The sequence below is a fragment of the Hypanus sabinus genome, chromosome 14 (genome assembly GCF_030144855.1).
Source record: "Hypanus sabinus isolate sHypSab1 chromosome 14, sHypSab1.hap1, whole genome shotgun sequence".
Lineage (NCBI taxonomy): Eukaryota > Metazoa > Chordata > Chondrichthyes > Myliobatiformes > Dasyatidae > Hypanus > Hypanus sabinus.
In genome coordinates this window covers 76,062,425-76,087,477 of record NC_082719.1, presented here as the reverse complement: position 1 = coordinate 76,087,477, position 25,053 = coordinate 76,062,425, and the positions used below count along the sequence as shown (strand labels likewise).

At 36.0% G+C, this 25,053-nt stretch overlaps 1 protein-coding gene across 3 annotated transcripts in view; it reads left to right on the top strand.

The window, feature by feature from the left end:
* Positions 1–25,053, top strand: part of LOC132404887 (protein unc-13 homolog B-like) — a 439,816-nt gene that overhangs the window by 394,601 nt on the left and 20,162 nt on the right. For 2 of the 3 annotated variants that reach the window (XM_059989453.1, XM_059989452.1), the window contains exons 34-35: positions 22,091–22,147; positions 22,997–23,077. In XM_059989453.1, the coding sequence (XP_059845436.1) occupies positions 22,091–22,147; positions 22,997–23,077 (138 nt within the window). The remainder of the gene's footprint in view (positions 1–22,090; positions 22,148–22,996; positions 23,078–25,053) is intronic. The other variant, XM_059989454.1, reaches the window with a different exon arrangement.

The window sequence follows — 25,053 nt, the reverse complement described above, 5'->3', positions numbered from 1 at the left end:
GGATTATTGTTCCTGTGATTTATAGTGGTATTGCAGTCTCTGGGGTAAATCAACTGAAGCACTTGGGGCAATTTGTGCCAGAAAATAGATAATGTAGCTGGTGAGCAGTTTACATCACTGTAACACTAAAGGCTTTGTACAATTTATATCTACTGTCCCAATCAGATGCCTTTGACAGTTGCAATCAATCTATTTTAATGAATTTGTACCTTAATATTGCTTTGAACTTCCTAAAGGCTGAAAGCTAGTATACTGTACGGTGTGCTGTGTGATGGCATTCTGCACGGTGTACTTGCTGTACGTTTGGAATGCTGGATGCTTTCATTTATTCATTAGGAAAAAGTGCTTGGTTAAATTTTGATCATGATTGAATACTTATGATTTATTAACATGTTCTAGTGTTTAATTATACATACATCTAGCAGTCTTTATAAATATTATTGTAGTACCTTACAACTATAAATATTTGGTGAGATATAAATTATTGCTTTTTCACATTTTGTTTATTATAAAAAATGCCTAATATATTTTCCTGGATGTTTCCCTATATGTACCTTCATGAGAAGTATCTTATTCTCCTGAGCAGAATTTCTATTGATAGAGTGCTCCTTTGATTAGATTCGATAAGGTTTCCATTTCATTTACTGGCAATACAATATTAATTTAATTCAGTTCATCACCCCTTGGAGGGCAATACAATATTGTTTGTTTCTGAATTGTCATCCATTTCCATTTTAATCAATGTTTGAGAGTGTATGCAGAGAATATCGTTATTGGAAAGCGGAGGGGGAGAAGTCACATCATCAACAAATCAGTGAGTGAAAAAATTGAGTTGGAATGTACAGGTTTTTGAGATTTGTCTTCCAAACTGACAGCTAGTAAACACGGTCTGACCTTATCAGGACCCTGATGGCAAGTCTGATATAAACAGGACATCATTAAATTATAAATGCAAGCAATCTGTAATTCATCAGAAAGTGCTTGTTGGCATTTAGCAAAAATTTGGAACTCATTTTCTGAAAAGTCCGTAAAGTGGGTCAACTTTCAGGACTGAAATCAGTGGCTTTTAATTATTAATGAGTGCCAAGGGATATTTGAAAGACAAAAAGAAATGAAGTTGAAGTATACCTCAGCCATGATATAGTTGATTGGGTGCCTTGCTGAGCAGAATGGCTTTTCTTTCTATTCCTTTGGTCCTCAGAGTTCTGCAGACGTGGGATGGAAATCTCCAGATCAGCATGTAATCTAATTTCTCCTGTTTTGCCTCATATGCTATCACTGATATCATATTGAGGTTGTTGTAAAATATGTCATACATCTTAATTAATCTTGTGTTTGTTGAACAGACAAATCAGTATATCCTGTGTTACATGAGCATCAAAAGTCAGGATTGTCCTCCATGTCATTTATCCTGCTGTTGAAGCTGCCTTACATAACTGTTGATTTGATTGTAGTTCCTGAATCTCTAGATCAGGCCATATGGGCAACCCAAGCCCTCAGTGTCCTTTCCTTTTTTTTTACTATAGCCACCAAATGGTACTCAGATCTTCTGAGGCATGTTGATGACACTTTAGTCATGATTGTAGATATTGTAGGAGACTGGATTAATATCTCCTAATTGAGAATAACATGAGAACACCAGTTTTCTAATTTAACACAATGAAAAGTGAACCTATTGAGAGAAGTATAGATCATATTTAGGAATAAACATTTTTTCAAAATCTTTAATCCGTTTTTGATTTATTGTCCAATAACTTTCCCTGACTATCAACCGGCTGTATCACACTGTCACATAATTTGTACGCAGTAGCTGCTGTCCAGTTTCTCTCACTGATTTAATACACTTATCTGAGTAAATTAAAAATAAGGAATCATTCAGAAAGTATAGGATTATAACATACATCCTCCCTTTCTCATTTCTTCTATCAGAAAAGAAATGATCTCTCTGTAGCTATAACATCTTGTGGTAGATTGAATTGATAATGAGATTTATTGAAATATTGGTTGCAGGCTGGTAATTCAACTGAGGTGTTGATTTAAGAGACTGTCTTTACAATCCACGTGATCTCATATAATTTCAAAATCTCAAACCAAGGGTGCCCATGTAGCAAATTGGTGATAATTCTAAGGTGTGACTGCAATCATTTCTCAATTATTTAAGGTTAAAAATACAAGGAGATTTAATAAGTATTCATTGTGCCTGTTTTTTTTTCCATTTTAAAACAGTGCAAAGCAAAGAAAATTGAAGTAGACTGACCTGCAGCTGTTGTACACAGACATTGGATCCACTATTGTTCCCATATTTTAGGCATTATGCTAGCTGCTCAAAACTAGCACTGCAAATGAGAGAGCAATAGGCACTGGAAATCTAAAATGAAAACAGAAAATCTGAAAAAAACATTTAGTGGGTTGGCAAGTTACATATGAGTGAAATATTCTTTCAGCCTGTACCCTGTCAATTCCCCACAGTTATTTATGACCTTCAAAAGATCATCCCTCATTTTTCAATTATCAATTAAGTCTAGGCCTACCCTGCCCACTTGTCCTTATAAACCTTTTTAATCCCAGATGTCATCCCAGTAAACTTTCTCTAAACTAGGTCCATTGCAAGTATATCCAGGTATCCTCTCATCTATTTCCTTACTTTTGTACTCTTGACCCAGGCAATAAAAGCTATTCAGAGACACGAGATTCTGCAGATGCTAAAATACTGAGCAACACAAAAAATACTGGGGGAACTCAGCAAGTCAGGCAACATCTATGGAGGGAATAGATTGTCAATATTTCAGGCCGAGGTCCTTCATCAGGACTTCAAAGGAAGGGAGCTGAAGCCAGAATTAAGAATACTGTCATTTGCTTTCTTAATGATCTGTAGAACCAACAAACCCACTCTCTGTTTTCATACCGTGCCTTGAAAAAGTTTTCATCATCCACAACTATTTTCACATTTTACTGTCTAATTTTCCAAATTTGAAATATATTAAAGTAAGATTTTTTGAGCTAATCTGCAAAACATTGTGCATCATATCAAATCAAAAGAAAAATTCTAAAATCTGTCAACAATTTAAATAAAATTTAAAACCCGAAATTCTGAGGCTGGAGAAGTGTTCATTCCCTTTGTAATTAGTATGCTAACTTTCCTCAGGTGCAATTGTACCATACCAACTCAACCAATTTGTTGATGTAGAAAGTTCAAGAATCACTTGTTTTCAATTAATTCATAAGAATAAATACTCTTTTTCTCTGTAAGGTCTAAGGGTATGATAGATTTTCAACAGACCAAACCAAAAGGAAGACAAAAGAGCATTTAAGACAAGTTAGAGAAATTTGGAGAGAAGCACAAATCTGGGGAAGTATTAGACCATCTCAAAGGCACTTGAGCATACCACAGAGAGTACAGTCCATTGTGGAAAAAGTGGAACAGTATGAAACTACTGCCACACTGCACAGGTCAGACTGTCCCTCTAAACTGGAGAAGAATGTAAGAAAGGTTACTGTGACACTAACAGTCACTCTGAATGAGATGCAGAAGTCAGTAGCTGCAACTGAAGGTGAAGTTCACAGCTCTACAATCTCCATGGCCTTGCATCAAAAGAGTACTTATGCAGGAGTTGCAAGGAAAAATTGTTGTGCTCTCCTCTAAAGAAAATTTGCCAATTTAAAATGACCTATTCATCAGAAACATCTAATTAATGGGAAAAATAATCCATGCTGGTATATTATTCCCAATATATTGCAATGAATCACTTTCAACATCACAAACTCTTATCTTGTGCAGTGTCCTTCTATATGAATGCCTTTTGGAAATCCAAGTACACTACCTCTACTGGATCTGTGTTGGTGCCCTGGCAGATGCTGTACATCATCATAGAACTCTATTAAATTTATTAATCAAGATTTTCCATCATAAAACCATACTACCTTCACTTTATTGTTTTATGGTTTTCCATACATCCTGGTACCACTTGCTTAATAACAGGTTCCAGTATTTTCCCATCAACAGATGTTTGGTAAATTGGCCTACAGGTTCCTGCTTTCTCTCTCCTTCTTATGTGAATAGAACCATTGTTATTATATTTGACTATCTAATGGCACCTTTCCAGAACCTAGGGAGCCTTGAAAGGTAAAAGTAATGCAGTAATTTCTTTAAATCCCTAAGCTATAGACCATCAGGTCCACGAACTTGCATTCATAGTCACAGAACATGCAAGTCTGGTCTGACCATTAAGTACACATTTACATTAACCCTATACTTACTGGATTTTCTTCTCCTTACTTTCTCCCCAACTTCTAACACTGTTCTATCCTACAGATATATAACCTGTCAGGTTTGAGCCAGATTCACTTTGGTCTTTTTCATTTGTCCACTGCCTTTTCTCTACAGATAATTGATTTAAGTGCCTACCTTTTGTCCCCTGACAAAAAATTATTGAAATGGTTTTTGTTTAACTCTGCTGTGGAAGCATCTCAAATATTTGTTCAACATCTCTGTTCCTTCTGATCGCTCTCTCTCTCTTTTGTAATCCTTTGTTGCTTTTTAAACCTTTCTCAGTTTTTTGACATACCATTTATATATGTACATGAAATGCCAGTCTTTCATTTTCAACTTATTTTTAAAGAGTTTTTACCTCTCATTAAAATGCAGTAAAACTCTTATAATTTGGCACATTTGGGACATTGGTGAGGCTGAACTACAAATTTATTAAGCTACTGAGTGTTATTTGTTCTGATAATGAGTCACGCATTTACATTCATTTCTGTAGACGATAGACAATTTCATCAAAAATTTTCCAGTAAAGCAGATTAGCCTAGCCAAGGGGACCCAGTGAGAGAAAAGTTCCACTGAGTGAGAAAGGAACATGGGAATTGGAGCCAATGACTTCTAGGGAACACAGGGACTACAAGAAGTGAGCTGGCACAGGAATGAAGACCCTGGTGAATAGGAAGAGAAAAGAAGAAGTAGGACAACTGATGAGAGGGGAGATTGTGAATGGACAAAAGTAAGATAGGAGGACAGAAGCCAGGATCTTGGTAAGCAGAAGGGAACAGAGGAACCGGGGCCCCACTGAGTTGAAAAGGAGCACGAACATTACCTGGTGAGCGTGAAGCTGAACTATCATGTTTTCTGAAATCAGATTACAAATTATCAGAGTCTTCCTGCATGTATTTGTTCGGAATTATAAAGTATTTCCTTAAATGTCTTTAACTTCATATCTGCCATCTTTTAAATGCATTTTGTCAGTCAGCTTTGTCTTCAAACCCTTTTGTTGTCTTTATTTAAGTTCACCGGCAAAGATGGGTGAACATATTTCATAGTGATAGTATTTGCTGGTTTACTATATCCTGGGATACAACCACATCTTGACAAGTTTCTGATTATTCTGGTCTGTTGGCCAGTCAGTCCAATTTTTAAAAAAATCTCTGTTAAGTGCTTGTAGTGACATACCTGCACTGGCCGTTCAATGAGACCCAAGGATTTTTTGAGTTATATATACGTTTGTACAAGGCTCTCCGTTGGTTGGAGTCATCCTAGCTGTTTACATGATATGCAGTTTGGCAACAGCAGATTCACAGGGGTTGCCAGTCAGCGTTGAACTCAAAATAGGACTGCCTTAGAGACTCCAGCTCCTGAGGCTTCATTCCTGAAGCCTTCCCTGTGAATGGGTATAGCTGCAAGGCAGCAGAGGTTCAAGATCTGTGTTTTACTTCTCCTAGATGAGCTTCCAACCGTAGCTGACGAGCCCCATCTGTTTATTTTTATCTTCTGTATTGGTGTGTCAGTAGAAAAGGACAAATTATAGATCTCCAAAAATTCATTTTCAAAAAAAATTTCAATGTTTCAGATGAAGTCATATTTCATTAAAGTAAATAACATTAAGCAGTAACCACTTTTCAAATAAAAAATTGATTACCTTATAGGTATATAGGCCGGTTTGTGATTAAACAAAGACAACAAGCAGGATGCAAATGATCAATAATATAATGAGTTGAATGAATTGAACTGATTAACTGAAACAGAAACAGGTGTAGAAGGAATCAAGCTGGGCAAAGGACAACCAAACTAAAAAGTGAGTGTGTAGCAGATGTGACAGTTTAACCTTTAAATCATCAATTCTTACACCATGGCAAGAGTGAGCACAGCATCAAGACACAAAGTGGTCAACATCCATCAGCAAGGTCTCTCCCAAGCAGAAATTTCATGACAAACAGGAGTCTGAAGATGTGCTGTCTAAGCTCTACAGAAGAAGCACAAAGAAATGGGCAAGGTTGAGGACCAGAAACAGTGGATTCTGCTTAATGGGAGTAGCTGCTTATTCGGAACAACTCTTTAGTAACTAAAACTAATGGAGAAAACCCCCTTTGCTTATTTCCCTCTTAATTGGAATGGAATACTGTTGCTGAACAATTTCTACCTAGTGTTAGTTGTGTGCAATTGCATGGCCATTACTCATTACACTGTGCTTAGAGCGAACAGTTTTAAAATAGTGTCAGTTCTGTGTGTGTTGTGTTGAAAAAGTAGTGATTTTTTGTCATTGATAGTTGGCAATCAATAAACAGTAAAGCAATTCAGAACAGTTTGGCTCACTGCGATTTCAAGCATTCAGACTTGGAGATGCCAGAAATGGCCCTAAATGAAAATGAAATTATTTTACTACTTCAAGTTAGGAACTGAGAAGAATTTGAAGGAATCAACAATCATCCTGATTGTTACAAAGAAAATGACATCTTGGAAGATGCAGTCAGCAAAAGCATTATCTGAAGGCAATCGATTATCTGCTCTAGGTGTCTGTACTGATTTTGTTCATTTACCAGTCAATCAAAAGAACATAGCAGCGTAAACTAGATGAATTCCTCCGGCAATAACTATTAGAACCAATACACAGTTTCATAGTACTGTAGTAGTATTAGTAGTGTTCTAATTTGTTCTGTATTTCATTTAAATATGTAATTTGTTACTCAGTTATATGGCAGTTTGTCTTTTTTATACCTTGTTAACATTCTATGAAACTTCGACTAATTGGGGCAGCTGCTTAATCGCACCAAAATTTACTGGTCCTGATGTGTCCTAGTGAACTGGAATTTATTATTTATGTGGTCACAGTTTTTCTGTGGGCCTGGACTGAATGTCAGCTAGATGGTTCACCACAAGGTGTCTTATCCAATTCTTACCAAATGCACAACATTCTTTTGAAACTATGGTGGCAAAATAGTGCAGCTAATGGAGTTGTTGTCTCACAAAGCTCCAGTGAGTAGACCTGACCTCCAGTGATGTTCATGCGGAATTTGGGTTTTGGGTCTATCTGTGTCTATATAGGTTTCCTCTTAGTGCTCCCACATCCCAAAAACATAGAGCTTGTTAGATTATTTAGTCTAATTGCAGATGTGTGGTAGAATCTGGAGAGTTGAGTGGTGAGAATAAAATGGGTTTGGATTGGATTAGTATTCACTTGGGTTCCTGATGGTTTGTATAGGCTTGTTCGGCCAAAGGACGTGTTTCCATATTGTATCTCTCCCTGTTCTGTAAATTGCAGTTGTAATAAAAGTGGAAATTGGTTTCATGTTTATGTAAAATTGGTATCAACGTTGGGCAGTGAAATACGAAATCTGGAACTCCTGTACCCTCCATGGGTTGTATCAGAGTCTTCACTATTAAAATCAACAAAAACATTGAAAATGTGGATTTCAATAACTTGCCATGTAAAATTACATGAAAACGTGAAATATCATTGTATAATATAAAACTTAGTTTTTAATGACGAATCACTACTCTGACCCTGAAAGATAAGTTTTGAGTGTGATTTGCATTTCTATATATTGCCTAAATGTTAATAAATAAATGTTAAGAATAAACATAATTTTTTTTCCATTTTTTGAGGTATATCCTTCCTTAATTCCAAGTGTTTATCTAGATGTTCTACAATCAGATATTACAGTTATCATAGTCATTACTTTCACTTCTGCAAACATCCTTAATTTATTTGATTGCTCATTTTTCTTTGGGTTTACTGTTCTTGCGTGCAATAGATTACCTACAAATGATGCTGGACCTCAAGTCAGACCAGAATATGGGAAATTTAGGCCAATCAATCCACCAAATCTTTGTAGATGGCTTTTATTTGACATCACCAGTGATCACCTCTGATTACCAAATTCAGACCATTAATTTTATTTTCATTTTGAAATATCCTGTCAGCATCTTAACTGATTTGGCTTCTCTGATTTGGATCTTGATCTTGCACAGGAATTCTGTGTGTTCTTTTTCTTCTCTCCTTCCCGCTGTGTGTACAAACAAGACAAAACACAAAATATTTAATGATATTTTAATGTTACTTTTTGAAATGATTATGCTGTATTGTGTCTATAATGGTATATGATCAGTACAAGAAGATGGAATTGCATTGACTGATAATTCTTTCTTTAATTATCGTGCATGCTGGGTTTTACAGCTGATTGTAAGTATGAAACAGCTTAACTTTCCATGTCTAGATGTGTCTGGTAGCATTGTATCCCTGCTAACGTCATGTTATATGTGGTGATGTTTGAAATGTAGCTAGCTTCAGTATTTGGTGTTTGTCTGGAATTCTAGTATAACTAATTAACCACATTCAGTGGTGAGATCAATAGATTTTAGGGTAATAAGAAGATAAAGAGTTATTGAAGTAAGATGGTAAAATGGAGATGTGTTACAAGAACAGATGGGTCACAGTAATTAGGAAAGAAGCCTCTTGATTTGCCCCTGCTTCTGCTTCTCATAGATTTATGTAGAAGTTGAAATTCCTCTTTGGTTGCTGATTCTAAACCTGTTCTATAGTATTGGTCACCTACTAAATTTCCCTCTTGATATCCATTTCATTTTAATAACAGGCAGCAATCAAAAATGTATTTCTGTGTTGTAATGTTTTTGCTGTGAAAGGAGTTTTAAATGTCTGGCATTGTGATATGTGTTCGTTTACGTGAAGCTCTGTGCGTAGGCTCTTGTCTACTCGTATTGGATGACTTGCCACCTACAAGAAATAACTTCCACACTTCTCAAAATTGAATGATCTTCATTGGTTTAAAAGAAGGTTTGGAGCTTCTAATTGTGCTTTAGTGTCTTATATATTTAATGGAAGAAATAGTTCCTGAGACATCTAATATTACACAGCTATTTGTTTTAATCAATCTTGCAGTTTTTAAACCTTTATTTAATCTTACCTAAAGATCAATCAACCTGGCCCCAGAAAACTAACCTTGACATAATTATTGCTTTAAATCTGTAGTTACGTGCTTATGTTTTGCCATTTTCAAATAAGCATATTCCTATTTTGGATCAAGTAATATAAAGAATATGGTTAAAAGGAAGGTTGAATGAAGCTTTCTGCTTAAGCTTTGCCTTCAGTTGAGGATTAAATATACAGATTTGAGTTCGTTAAAGTAAAGAACTTGGCTGAAGCTAGAAGAACTCAAACTTCTGTTGTACCAAATGGAGCAGAATTAGTGGTCAATGCCTACCTGCTCATACCCAGTACTGACCTACATAAGAAATTCTTACTTACTACCCCCAGTAATAAGTTGAGGAATGAAATCAGATCTATTCACCATGAAGAGGCTCTGCGTTTCAGCTGGTTTTTCCATGTAGTAAATGCCATCACTTGGAAAATTGAAGTAGAGTGGGTAGAAAGGAAACAAAGCATTGCATATTTCTCTATCATTCCAAAATATGTATACTTTATTGGAAGACCAAATGTCAGACTCAAAACATTTAGACTTATTTTAATAATTTAAGTTTATTTGATGGATCATTATGTTGCAGCTTTACAAAAGGCAGCACTAGGATTACTGTGTACGGTTCTAGTCACCATACTACAGGAAAGGAGTGATTGCATTAGAGAGAGTACAGAAGAGATTCACTAGCTTGGAGACAGTGCTCAGATTAGAGTATTTTAATTATGGGGAGCTTTTGTGTAGACTGGGCTAGTTTTTTCTCTCTGGAGCAAGGAGGCTAAGAGTGATCTGATAGAAATATATAAGATTATGAGAGGATTGGATTGGGTAGATTGCAAAAATTGTTCCCTATACTGGGGTATCATAAACAAGAGGTGCTTAGCTTCAAGGTGATAGGTAGGAATTTTAAAGGAGATCTGAGGGGTAAAGTTTTTACACAGAAAATTGTTAATATCTGGAACATTTTGCTTGAGTAGGTAGTGGAATCAAATAGAATTACTACATTAAGAGGCATTTTGGTATCGAATTAAAAAGATAAAGAATTGAACTCACCCCTCCTTAGTTCAAAGTGGAATGCTGTCTACAAAATTGCTATAAACAGTAATTTCTGTATCATGTGGAAATCCCCAAATTCTCAAAGTTGTACAGATAAATGTTGGCAAATACACAGGGATTTGCAGGCAGTTCCTTGAAATAAAGCCTATTATTTCTGCTCCTCTGCAGCCTTTATGAAACAAGGTAAATTAAATACAGTAGACATATTATTTTGAAATTTCATTTGTATATTTTAATCACACCAGCATTTGAATCATTACAGTACTCTACAATGGCTCTGTAAAAAGTAGCCATGGCAGGGTTTTTTTGTATATTGGCTCGATTATTTACTTTAACCATTACCTGTAAGTTGCTGTAAAACCTAAACAGTCTTTAGTGCATGAAATAATTAGGGTTTATAAAATCAAGGGTGATTTTAATGTTCATATAAATAGGAAAATTTAAATTGGCAAAGACGGTCTTGAGGACAAGTTCATGAACTGTATTTGGTTTCTCAGAATAATAAGTCGTTGAACTAAGAAACAGGGTTTGTTAGAGCTCGTCTTGTTACAAGGCAGGATTATGTATCTTATTATAATGGGGGATGCGTGATTTATAATGTCCACCTACCACTTCCTTCATAATGGACTCTAATGTTTATCCAAGTGATAGTGGGTACATTGTTTGTGACCCACTAAAATTGCTCTAGATTCTGTTCCCAGTGGGCTGAAATGTAAAATAAAAATCAGCAAGAAAAGAACAGAAATTATGAAACTATAGGCCAGTTAACCAAATATCTGTCATTGGGCAAATATTGGAATCCACAATTAAGGAAATAGTAGGACGACATCGTAAAGTAATACTACCTTGTTTTATGGAAGGAAAATAGTGTTGACAAATTTTTTGAAGTTTTATTAGGATGTAATTATCAGGGTGGATGACGGGAAAACAGATGACATATATTTGAACTTGCTGAAGAAATTTGATATAGCACTTCATAAAAAAAAAAAAAAAATTTCCAACTGAAGATAAAGAGTACAGGTAATATGTTAATGTGGATAGGGAATTTGCAATAATGAGATGGCATAAATAGGTAATTTTCAAGTTTGCATCATTTAATTAGTCTACTTTCAGTATGAAGAAGAGAAATTACTGCACAGAGGCATCTGGGAGTCTAGTATAAGAACTTAGCATGCAGCTTAGGGGCGAGTAATTAAAAAGACAGATAGAATGTTAGCCTTTATAGCAAGGGGTACAGAGTATAAAGTTACAAAAATCTTGCTACTACTGTACAGGTCGTTAGAGTACAGTACACAGTTTTGCTCTCATTATTGTACTTGGACTAGAAGCAGAAAATGCTTACTGAATTGAATCCTGGATGAATAAATTGACTTGTGCAAGAGATTTAAGCAGGTTAGATATATAACCAATGAAGTCTGAAGACCTGACTGTTATTTTATTGAAGCAGCTAAGATTCAGAGAGAACTTGACAGTGTAGACAGTGAAGGAGGTTGTTCCCTAGTCAGTGATTTTGTTTGGGGGGGAAGAGGATTTGGGGACCGAGGAGGAGGTTGCCAGTGGGAAGCATTTAGAACTAAGAACTAAATTTGCGGAATAATGAGCTGCTCATTTAAAGTGGAAATGAGGAGGAATTCCTTCTCTCAGATGGTCGCAAATCTCTAGAAACCACAATCACAGAAAGCCATAGAGATGGCCACTGAATTGAAAACAGAAGTGAGATTTCTGAGTGAAAGGGGAATCAATGTTGTGATGGAAAAGTGGAGCTGAACCCACATTATGTTGGGTACAGTCTCATTAAGGGAGCAAGTAAGCTTATTTCTTGTGTTCTTGTATCATTAAAATGAACATAAGAATGCATGAAAATAATCCCAGGGGTAACTTGTTCTGTAAACCTGTCACAGAAACAAAATTAGTGACTAATGTTTGATGATATGGTGTTAACAGTTCGACGCTAGTTAACATGGAATCAAATGAAAATCGTGTTAACAATATTACAGAGTTTGAGATTGATGTACAGATTGATATTACAGAGATTGATGTAAAGATTTTTAAACATATCTTGACTAGAAAAGATGGTGGAATGTAATTGATTGTATTTTAATATATTACCAATACCAATAAATACTATATCTATCTGTATATATCGAGTATATATAGCTGACGCAGACTGGGAGACAGTTTCACTGAACACTTACGCTCTGTCCACCAGAGAAAGCAGGATCTCCCAGTGGCCACACATTTTAATTCCACGTCCCATTACTATTCTGATATGTCTATCCATGGCCTCCTCTCCTGTCAAGATGAAGCCACACTCAGGTTGGAGGAACAACACCTGATATTCCGTCTGGTTAGCCTCCAACCTGATGGCATGAACATTGATTTCTCTAACTTCCGTTAATGGCCCTCCTCCCCTTCTTACCCCATCCCTTATCTATCTATCTATCTATCTATCTATCTATCTATCTATCTATCTATCTATCTATCTATCTATCTATCTATCTATCTATCTATCTATCTATCTATCTATCTATCTATCTATCTATCTATCTATCTATCTATCTATCTATCTATCTATCTATCTATCTATCTATCTATCTATCTATCTATCTATCTATCCCCTTTTTTCCCCTCTCTCTGCCCCTCTCACAATCACTCCTTGCCTGTTCTCAATCTCCCTCTGGTGCTCCCCTCCCCCTTTCTTTCTCCCTAGGCCTCCTGTCCCATGATCCTTTCCCTTCTCCAGCTCTGCATCCCTTTTACCAATCAACTTTCCAGCTCTTAGCTTCATCCTTCCCCCTCCTGTCTTCTCCTATCATTTTGGATTTCCCCCTCCCCCTCCCATTTTCAAATCTCTTACTATCTTTTCTTTCAGTTAGTCCTGACGAAGGGTCTCAGCCCGAAACGTCAACTGTACTATTTCCTATAGATGCTGCCTGGCCTGCTACATTTTGTGTGTTTTGCATGTATATCTGTTGTAAGCTTCCAATGACCAAATGAATTGATATTATGTTGAATATCTAATATTGATTCAACATATTGTTTGATATAGCATTAGTTAGCTATTGATTCATGAGAGCCGAATTACTGCCAGCTCATAACAATGCTTTTCAGCATGTTGGCCATGCTAGCAAGGCAGCCCAACCCAAAGTGACTTTGCAATGATAGTGACTATCCATCATCTTGAACCACTGCAGTACATTTTGTTGGTGGGGCACATTGCAACCAGTAGTGGAGGGAACAAGTCTGTAGAGTGGTGGATCGTGTCAATCAAGGAGGTTGCTTTGTCCTGCAAAGTGTTATATCAAATGTTATATGAGTTGTACATATTAAAGCAAAGGAAGAATAGTCTATCATCCTGAGATGTGCCTAATTAGTAGTGGAAAGGCTTCAGGATATTAGAAAGTGCATCTCTTGTTGCATAATATTTATTGTCTAATATTAAGTTTCTGATCAGTAAAGACAGCCAATCAGTGCTTTGATCTGGATTTAAGTGGCCTTGACGATATCCAAACTGGGCAGAGTTGGTAAGCAGATTATTGGAGAGCATATGTCCTTGAGTATACGCAGATATCCCACCTCTCCTGGAATTTCTAGAAGTCTCCCGCATATTGATAGCAGCTCCCTGACGCCCACAAATTGTATACAATATCCTGGAAATCGATCTTTTTGAGAGGGAGAGGAAGAGGGAGCATCCTGATAGGTCTACTTAGCATGAAGAGAGACCAATCAGTTTTCTCTGTGGGTGGGCTTTACAGTCGACCTCAAAGCTTGCTGTGCTGTTTGTAACGGTGACTTTTCTATTGCCCATGGTGGGTTAAAATGTAAAAAACATGTTGAGGTGAGTTTTAGCAGGTGACATTTGTTCATTAGCACAGCTAACGATATTTAAACTAGCTAGCTAGCTGCTCTATTGATGTCCTACGTGATGAGGACAAAACTCCCTGTAGACTTGCTTAAAGTTGTAATAGAATAAAAAAAGACTCTATAATATAAATTATTTTAATGTCACATTTTTGCATACACCCAACTTAGTTTACAGATTAGACAAAATCACTAAACAAAGTATTACATCCACCCTTGGAGGTTGACCCGGGGTAGGTGTGGTGGTGCTACCTCCCTGAAATGTTTTTGCAGGGTGGGATGTCTGGTATATGAGGGGTGATTGATAAGTTCATGGCCTAAGGTAGAAGGAGTTAATTTTAGAAAACCTAGCACATTTATTTTTCAACATAGTCCCCTCCTACATGTACACACTTAGTCCAGCGGTCATGGAGCATATGGATCTTGGACCTCCAGAAGTGGTCCACAGCAGGGACCATAGTACATCAAAAACTGATGTACTATTAAGACAGGATGCTTTTTAGTATTTGAAACAATAAATGTTTTTGCTAATTGTGGAAGAAATTCTATAGTGCATAACAAATTGGTTACTGAATTGAATGGACTTGTGTGAGTTTGATTGAGGGCTTGGGCTATTATTATTCCAATATGACAGACAAAGCATCCTGCATTTTTGAACTGTGAATCTTAGAGCTTGTGTACAAAATGATCGATGTGCCCTATGAATTGGTTCCTGTAGCCACAGAGGGAACTCTGAAAAAGAAATTCCTAAAAAGAGTTGTCATTTAAACTAGTTCCTTTGGATCCTTGTCTGGTGGAGAGTGTAGTAATGGGTGTTTGTGTCATTGTCATAGAATATGGACACCCAGCTTATGGGTTGCAGTGCTTAGGACACTACCTCCTGAGAGAAAGAAGGACTAATGTAGATAAATGAAGTTCATTCCTCACTCTCAGATTTCTGGGACAGGACCTGGTAGGTATAGGCCAGGGGTCAGCAACCTTTACCACGTAAAAGAGCCACATGTGGCTCCGGAGCCGCAGGTTGCCGACCCCCGGTATAGGTCCTTTAACTAGTGTAGTAGCAGGCCTTCACCACCATGCTAGATACAGTCTGATCTCGCAGTTCATGTCAGCATAATAAAAAAAGACCATATTCCTGCATGATGAAAATGATTCCTGTTGATGTCACTGTGTCCATCTTACAGTTTCTAAGCATAAAATCACTGTAGGATGGTGATTAGCACAATGCTTTACAGGCAATCCGGGTTCAATTCCTACCACTACCTTTAAAGTGTACTTATGCCGGTTCCCTCCCACAGTTCAAAGACATACCGGTTAATAGGTTAACCAGCATTGTAAATTGTCCAGTGATTAGACTAAGAGTAGATCGGAGATTGCTGGGCAGCATGAATTGAAGGGTTTATTGCACGTCTTATCTCTATAAATAAATAATACACGCTGTTTCAATTTTTGAAAATATACGTTTGTGCACCAGAGAGTAGTTCAAAATGTCATGTTGCACAGTGGAATTTCTAAACTGCAGTGCTTACAGCTTTAGTTTTATTATTCATTTGCTATCATGTTCAAAAGATTTTCCAAATTACCTGTAAAGCAAGGTGTCATAATTGCTTTCGTGATTTCCCATTATGTAATGATCTCTCGGATCTTAAGCAGTCATGGACCAGATTATGAAACTCATTCACGCTGAAAGATTAATTTCCGTGCAAGGTACTCTGACCAGCTGTTTATTACCACAACCAAATAGTTCGAACAGAAAGAATGAGAGAAGCTTCAATAAAACAGATTGTTCCACTGTGATCATAAGTGCAAGATCAGTCTTGTGTTATATCCTCTTAACGCTTTCACAACTGAAACTGAAAAGTTGTTCCAGCAAGTACTTTGCAAACTTTTATCAAATACGCTCTTTTTTTCCAATTCTGCAGACATTGCTTTCCTTTATAAGAACAGCATTTGTGTGAATATTTAAACTAATCTGTAATAGCATAAGCATTTTCTTCATTTTATAGAGTTTATTTTGTAGCATTTATAATGTCTATTAGTGTTTAGAATACTGCTTATTATTAACACTGGAAAAACTTAAAAGTTTGCAAAAAATGTACATGTTATTCATAAGTTGTGATTCATGTGTTTGGGTGCTAACAAATTTTACATTATATTAAATAAAATTGTAAGGAATATTCTAAGCACTGTTGGAATTGTAAATGCTATATAAGATGGCAAAAATGTTAATATCACAGATTGAGACTTAAATAAAGTGGGTAGCAAGCAGATTTCTTCGATGGATGAGCTGAGATGAGCTGAGATGAGTCCATAATTGATAACATTCATAATTATGTCGTGAGCTACTCACACCAATATTTCAAAATAGAGGATATTTCATTTTAAAAGCAAACCCCGTGTGGATGTTGACATGTGCACAATATCACGGTGGTCAGACAGTTGAATCACAATGAAAAATTCTCCAAAAATGGCCAGAGAACCTTGGCTGATACATTTGGGGGCAGCTCTACTGGTTCCTTGTCTTTATGTTCTATTAAAGATAACTTATAAAACCACTATTCTCTTAGTTGATTAATTACCCTGCTCTATACATTTATCCACTTTAGTTACCTTAAGAAAATAAAGAAAAAATGATTTGCTATCTGTAACACCTACTTCAAAAATGTTAATACATGGAGGATCACTTCAGTCTATTTTTATGTAAATCCAGTTGAAAAGAACATTAAACTAATTTTGTTGTTAGCTTATTCTGATATTTTAGCCAATTAACACATAACCTGATTAAAATTGTAATCTGCTTTGTTGAAGTGATAATTCAAAATGAATAATTGTAATTTTAACCCCTTTATGTAAACTTGACCTCATACATTGAGGGCTGACTATTGCTATTATTAAAATGAATTAATGACCTGAAAGCTGAAGTCAAACCTCTACCATTCTGCCCACTTGAAGTTTTCTGCAGCAGGTCCAGATCGACCAGATAATCTATTAAGGGAAACAAGATTGTAGTTTATACTTTGACTGCATTTAAATTTAATGGCTGTGACCTGAAGACCAAGTCAGATCCAACAAGTGAGCACTTTGCCAGCACTGTTTGTGTGCCAGAAGTTCAAATTGAGATTTGCCGATATCCGAACATCCGCCATTTTTAGTTGTTATCTCTTGCCTCCACTATGTTTATCTCCTTGTTGTACTTCTAAGTAGTTTTATGAATGGTGTACCATTTCCCATGACATTTGATGCACCCTCCATTCACCATCTTCAATAAAACAGTTTTTGTTGGTAGTAGATTCTTGTTACTACTTTAGTGAATAGCCTCTAATACATTAAACCTCTTTATTCCCTTGCTGTCTGCCCCCTTTAATCCATTTTCTCAGCACACCCCTTCTGTTCCATAGGATCATGCCCTCTTCTCAAACCCCAACCTTCCCACCACATGTTCTGTCCTCATGCGCTATCTTTCCAAATGTACCCACGCTGTCTCCCTGCCCATTCTACCTTCCTTCCCATATCTCCTTGAATGTGTTTCCCATCACCTCACCTTCATGGTCTCCACTCCTACAGCACCAAACTATTTCCAGCTCATCTCTTCTTGATCATGAGCTCCCTGTCCTGTTAGACGAGAGCATCAAAGCGGCAAATACTTGCAGGAAAAAGAGTAACTTTGTACCAATGGGATTTTGGATTCTCTAGCTGATATTTTGATATTTAGTTATGTTTTTTATTCCTTAATTGCATGTGGACATTGCAGGAGAACCCAGCATTTATTGCCCATTTCTATCTGCCTCTAAAGTGAGCATTTTGCTAAGCCATTCTCAGGGCCTATTAAGAATCAACCAGCAACGGACCAGAGTTACAAATAGGCCAGCTTAGATAACCATAGGAACAAAAAAAAAAGCTCCCTAAAGAACATCCACAAGAAAATGAAACCTGAGCAACACATAGAAAATGCTGGAGGAACTCCGCAGGCCAGGCATCAACTGTGGAAAAGAGTAAACAGTCGACAGTTTGGGCCGAGTCCCTTCATGAGTCCTGATGAAGGGTCTCGGCCCAAAATGTCGATTGCGTACTCTTCCTTAGATGCTGCCTGGCCTGCAGAGTTCCTCCAGCATTTTGTGTGTGTTCCCTAAAGAACATCAGTGAGTAATCTGAGTTTTTATGAGTTTTTACTATTTTTTGTTCATAAAGTTTTTTAAAACCAGATTTACTAAATTGGTAACATTAAATTCTTTAGTGTGATTTGAAATTGTCTTCAGATCACTATCTAAGTTTCTAGATTTTATTTTCTGGACAACTATACAATCAAATCCTACCAGAGTGATTGATAACTTTAGTTATAATGTATTTCTAGAAAGTCAATGAACCTGAAAGAAAAATAATGAATTGCTTCACCCTCTAGTGATCAGATGTAAAATTACAGTGCTTACAGAATCGGTTACAGCCTCTTATTTTACTCATCAGTTTTGATGAATTTATTAGTTAAAACAAACTCATTTACACGGATCTTGGAGTAGAACTTGTTCACACCTGATGTTTTGTTGTGTCTGAAGCATAACTATTACATTGCTATTTTTGTCTCTTTTTTTTTTCATTTTATTTAGTGTGGTGTAACTGACAATTCACCATCCATCTGTAACTGCCCTCAATAAATTGGCATACAGAGGCTTCTGATGAAGGGATTCCCACTGCACTACTGGATAGGGAGTTCTACCATTTAAAACTACCAATAATCACTATTTATTTCTAAATCCGGACGTAGTTTAAGAACACTCAGCTACGTGACAGATAGAGCAACCGTAGAGCTGGAAACCTAAAATTATCATTAAAAAAGGAAAAGGTTTTTGTGAATATTAAATTAAACTATAGGAAATTATTTACCTAGTAGCCTTTGCTGAAGCTGCTACCCAGTATTTTGAAGGCTTTGGAGAAGACCTGAAGCTCTCTGTTCACATGGCATACATTAGCTCAGACCCAGTGAGCATAACCAATCACTAAAAGAAGAGAATAGGAGGACAAGGCAGCATTTGAACTGAATGTAACAAGCCCTATGCAATTAATCCTTCTGATCTTTCCCCCACCAATGCGTTTCTAATGAAGCCTTTAGCTGGGGCCCCTTATAATCGCTACGAATCATTATTAAGTCACTAGCTCGTAACAAGCAGATTCCTAGGATTTCTGTCACTGTTCAAAATTCTTTCTCTATGTATATGTATCACAGATATTTATTGTTCCCCTACACGGAAGTGAAAAGTAAGGCCAGTTAAATGAGCAGTTAAGAGTAAAATTGAAATATAAGCTAGACAGAACAAAAGATTTCTTTCCTTAAAAGAAATTAGTGAACCATTAGGGTTTTAAATAAGGTACTCTTCACGTAGCAAAACTGAAGAACAGATCCAGTGTGAAACTGGTATGGAATGATGAGGTCATTTATCTTAATAATGTTGTTGGATTCCCCAGGGGCAAGATACGATAGATAGATGGTGCATGTTTAGCATTCTAATTCAAGTTGTTTTGGTGTATTTGTTGGCAAAGCAGAGATAGCCAATAATTGTCGATGGGATAGGCAAATGGCCCCCATTATCTCTACATATTGTATAGCAAAGAAAGCCAATTTACTCATAAACCAGCTGGAACATAGAATTTAGAACAGCACAGCACGGTTTAGGCCCTTTGGCCCACGATGTTGTCATGACCTGCTGTATCCACAGTTAATCTAACTCTTCCCTCCTACGTAGCACGTAACTTTCATCCAACTAGATGCAGGATCATATTTCTAAAAAGCAATGAGTGAAGATGGTTGCATGTTCAATTCTGTTTTTATTCACGTAAGATCAATCTTAGTCACTTACTGTAGAGCAGCTTTCCAACCCTGATTGAAAGGTGAGTTACATAATGTTCCTCTAGGAATTTCCGTGATAGTCTTCCGTATTTTGTAAATTAATAGCTTGTAGTGATCTTCCTGGAAGAGCAAATCCCTTCAAAGAGCTAAGAGAACCAAAATGGTTAACGGTGACACCCGTAAAGGATTCTTTGGCAGCATATTAATTCAGGCTTTGTAACAGCTACAAAAGATTATTTATTTTATTTATTTAGAGATACAACGTGGAACAGACCTTTCTGACCCAACGAGTTGCACCACTCAGCAACCGCCTACTTAACCCTATCTTAATCACAGGTCAATTAATCTATTAACGGTATGTTTCTGGACTGTGGGAATAAACTGGATGTCACTGGAATTGACATCAGAACTCCAGCACTCCAAGCTGTAATAGAGTGCAACTAACTGAACTCTACAGTTGCACCCCTTAATGCTGGAAATTAAACCAGAATGTTGCAAATCGTTAATTCTAGCAGAATAGACATAATGTCTCAAACTGATGATTTCTCATGAAAACTAGGAAAGGTTAGAAATCAAACATGCATTAGGGTACAGAGAACCAAGAGAACAGAATAAAAGATATGGTTCTGATTGGTGGAAACCAATTCAGATTCAATGACACAAATAATTCCAGAGCTTGGAGTTCAATGCTGGTGCTGTTCTGTAGGGAGTCTATATGTCCTCCCCGTGGAATGTGTGGAGTTTCCCTGGGTACCTCAGCTTCTTCCCACAGACCAAAGACATACCAGGTAGGTTAGTTGGTCATTGTAAATTGTTCCGTGATTAGGTTAGGGTTAATTGGGTTGTGGAGTTGCTGGGGCAGCATGGCTCGAAGGGCCTGAAAGACCTACTCTGCGTTGTATTGCTAAGTTTAAAAAATAAAGTAAATAATGGTAGTGTAAGCTGAGAGAGAATGAGAAGGCATCTTAATAACAATTCACCTGTCTTTAAGAGATGTAAATAGAAAAAAGCTGAATAAAACTAGGAAAGAAAAGAAAAAAATGCTGCAATCACAAGCTCCTAGAAATATGAAATAAAAGAGAATGGAGGAAATACATGTCATATATAACATAATTCATAACATGTAATGTTGAGACTACTTTTGTTTAACTGTGATTCCAAGAAAGAGTAAAGCAACAGAGAATTACCACTCAGAGGATTTCCCTGCCAAAGCTGTAGCAGAACAGCAATTTTTGATTGCTTCCCCCATCTTCAAATGAATGACCAACTACTCAATCAATCAGTGACTTCACATTGGATTTCTTTGAACCTACAGAGCAAATAAAATTAAGTGCACTCTATGTTGTATGCTGTTATCATTGAATAATAGTAAAGTGCATTATCCTTCAATGCAGAGAATTCCCAGTGGCCTTGAACCATAGCATTAGTCCAAGATAAAGGGCAATAATTGATATTATTACGTGATCAGTTGGCATCAGTTTACCAAGCTTTGGTCAATTTCTGCCTCATGAGAATTTGCGTGTGTGATGCCCAAGACCTTTTACTGATATTCCTTCCAATAAGTGCTCAGTAATATTGGAAATAGTTTTGTCTGATGCTTTAAATGGACAAGTCAGCAACAGATCCTGCTTCTCTTTGCATGCTGAATATTAATTCCTAAATTTTTATTCATGATATAAAAGTTGAAATCTATCAAGAGGATATGCATATTTATCAGCATGATAAACTAACAAGTAGAGTTCTAACAGGTAGAAGTGTGATGCCATTGAGAAGCATAAAGCTATGTAAGTGTGACTTAAGACTTTTAATTATCTCAATGGATATAAAACAGAAATACTTGATTCAGCTGTGGCAAGTTCTTTTAATCTGGGAGCATTCAGGTAATTGTGGAATCAATTGCCACCTCAGGTATTATGTAACATATTAGTTCACGTAATCACATAATTGATATAATTAAATGCAGATTTGTTTAAAGTTTTATAATTCTTGATTACGTATGTACTATATATCCTGTATAAAATCTGTATGTGAAACATGCATTCCACTTAATTTGTTAAATGGTTTATCAAGCTTCTGTAATTTTTTCCTGCTTTTAATTATTTTTCTCCCTTTTAATACATGCAATCACAGGGTACTCAGTTGATTTTTACTGCTGCAAAAGAACTGGGGCAGTTATCAAAGCTGAAGGTATCTGTATTCTATTGCACAGACAGTATGTGTATAGAAACTGCATGACTCTTAAAGTTTAATGTATTTAATTTTTTTCATTTTATTTTTCTATTATCAAATAAAAAGACAAAATTTGGCTTTGGTTCATTCATGGAACAGTTATTTTGCTGTTTATACATGTGGCCTTTCCTGGTGTGTGATATCTCTGAAAATAAATGGATCATCAGAAGATATGAAACCAAGCCATAAAATTACTAGAGTCTTGTTGCAGGTTTCAATGGAGACAGCCCAAACTCTGACCTAGTGTGAAAATGTACACTTGGTTACATTGTATTTCTTCTGTACTTGGCTATATTTATTTAAACAGGACAATAAAGCACAAGTCTCCCTCTCTCTCTTAGATGGATAAAGAAGGATTAAATGCCTGTTTTGTGGTACCTTTAGAAAGAAATAAACTAAATAGGGAGAATGAGCATGAATGAAGTTCCAGTTATTTTTGTACTTTTGCTTTTAAGAATGCTTTCAAACACAATTTTGAAAGAGATTTCATCAATGGTAGTTTATTTTCTTTCCGTGTTTTTATGCACTTAAGTAAATATGATTCTCTCTGTTCAAAAAGTGAATTATATTGCCATCTATCGCGCTTAGATTTCTATCACTGTATGGTCTCCAGACAAATCACCTGATGAAGCCTTTAGACTTCCAGTTAGCTACAAACCAAACTAGTTACCAATCAAATAAAACCAAAATTATTTTGATGTTTTGGTTGCTTTAGGTGGTCACAAACAGGAAAGCAAAATCATTCCTGTGTACCTATGGTACAATAATCATGATGCTTATATTTATGATGTTTGGATATTTTTTAAGGATCACATGGTTCGTGAAGAAGCTAGAAGCCTTACACCAAAGCAATGTGCTATAATGGATTTAGCCCTGGACACAATAAAGGTAAGTAATAGAATATCAGCCTAATCTTTGATGGTATCACAACAGAGATGAGAAAATTCTAAACACTCCAATCTTTTGTAAACAACTAATCCTTAAGATGAATATTTCTTGATGGTAGCCAATTATTTGGACATGCAACACCAAACATTTGTTTTAAAACATTTTTGTGAATATGATAAATTTCTTCTGACTGTGGTTTTATGTTAATATTAAGAATTAGTATTTTCAAATTGATTGCATTTTAAAATACGGCAACTTTTAAGGAAAATATTCTTATTCACTGCAATAGCAAACATTAATCATTCAATTTAAAAGCAAAATTACTTTTTGTCAAAACTAATCAGATTGATATTTAAATACATTGTTTAATCTTTACAAGTGGACCTTGTCAAATCAGTTAATGTTTCAAAGCACTTAAGATATTTATATTATAAAAACATATTATATATTATATTTTTAAAAAAAACAAGCTCTAAATTGCAACCTTAAGGGCATGACCAACTTTTGTTTCAAGTAAAAGTATATTATTCCCTCAAGTCTACTGAAATCTTTTTGTTGAAGCAGTGTGGAGGTTTCCCAGTATTCACTGCCTTTCCAAAGAACATGTCAGTTGTAACATGGCAGAACTGCCAGCGTTCCAATTTTACTTGCAGACTTTCCTATAAGTAGATGATTATTCACAGTGACTTCCCTAATTTTATAAGTTACTTTACAGTCTACAAATGACAGAGGCAATTTTATTTGAGAACAGTAAATTTCTCAGCCATGGAACCTGTAGTTAGTAGGTCTATCAAACAGAGTAATTGCTGAAAGTTGTATTTTCATTTGGATATCTTTAAAAAATGAATTGTAGAACATAGCTTATTTCTAGTTTGAGAAACTGCTTTTGATGGGAAGCGAACCAATTGTATGGAAGTTATCATAATAAATAAATAAGTAATGTTAATTATTATGTTTTGTGAATAACAGAGGGATGTTAAATCAATGTACTTATTTGTTATTACCAGTGTTATATTCTTAGATCATGGGATTAAATACAAACAAAATACTTTATGACTGTAATTAAATCTTAAAGATTAAGCCCAGATGTGATTCTTCATGTGTTGACTTGGCATCTAGACTGGACACTGATGTGTTTGTGAATCTGGTTTAAGCTGTAATTGTAAAATGCATTGCCATTTGACTTAATTGGACTGCATGTTGTAAAAAGTTTGATTTTACAAATAAGCAGCAAACACATGAAAAGTTTACTTTTTCAGTAATTTGGTGCAGGAGATTTGTGATAAAATTTCTGCAGCTACATTTGTTCCTATTTGGAAAAATGTCAAATGAATATTTTTGGGGTGAATGCAGAAAAGATTCAGATTATAAAATCATATGAAATGAACTGCTGTTTTGCAAATACAGGAGAGCACGGTAATATAGTATTGAGAAAAGAGATAAAAAATGATCATATTAAAATGGTTCAGAGGCTAGCTTCAAATCTAAACAAAAGAACTACTGATACTGCTCCATTTATTCTAAACTAGTGGTGAGATTGTGAGCCCTCACAGCCAATGATGTCAGGATGAGGATTCCCAAGTGGTTAACACAGATTACCCGCTCGTATGGTTTGTTCAGTGCGTGCAATATAACTGGGCTTTATTCTAACTATTTAGCTACTGGACTTTTTAATAACATTGTATCTGCAATAATGTTTTTTAATTAATTCTTGGACATTCCATACTTAAAATGTACATGTTTGCTTCCTGTCAACTTACAAGAATTAAACAAGCACAAACTGTTATTTGTTTTTTCACTGTCTGCCTTTATACTCTTTTCCTATGCGGGCAAAACATTGATCATCAACTTATAAATCAATAGATTAAATATAGAAACAGTTGAATGTTAAATGAAATAACCATGGTTATTTCCTATTTCAATCTTATAAGCATGATTGAAAGAGGAACAAATTACAGAAGTAACACATCTTTGAA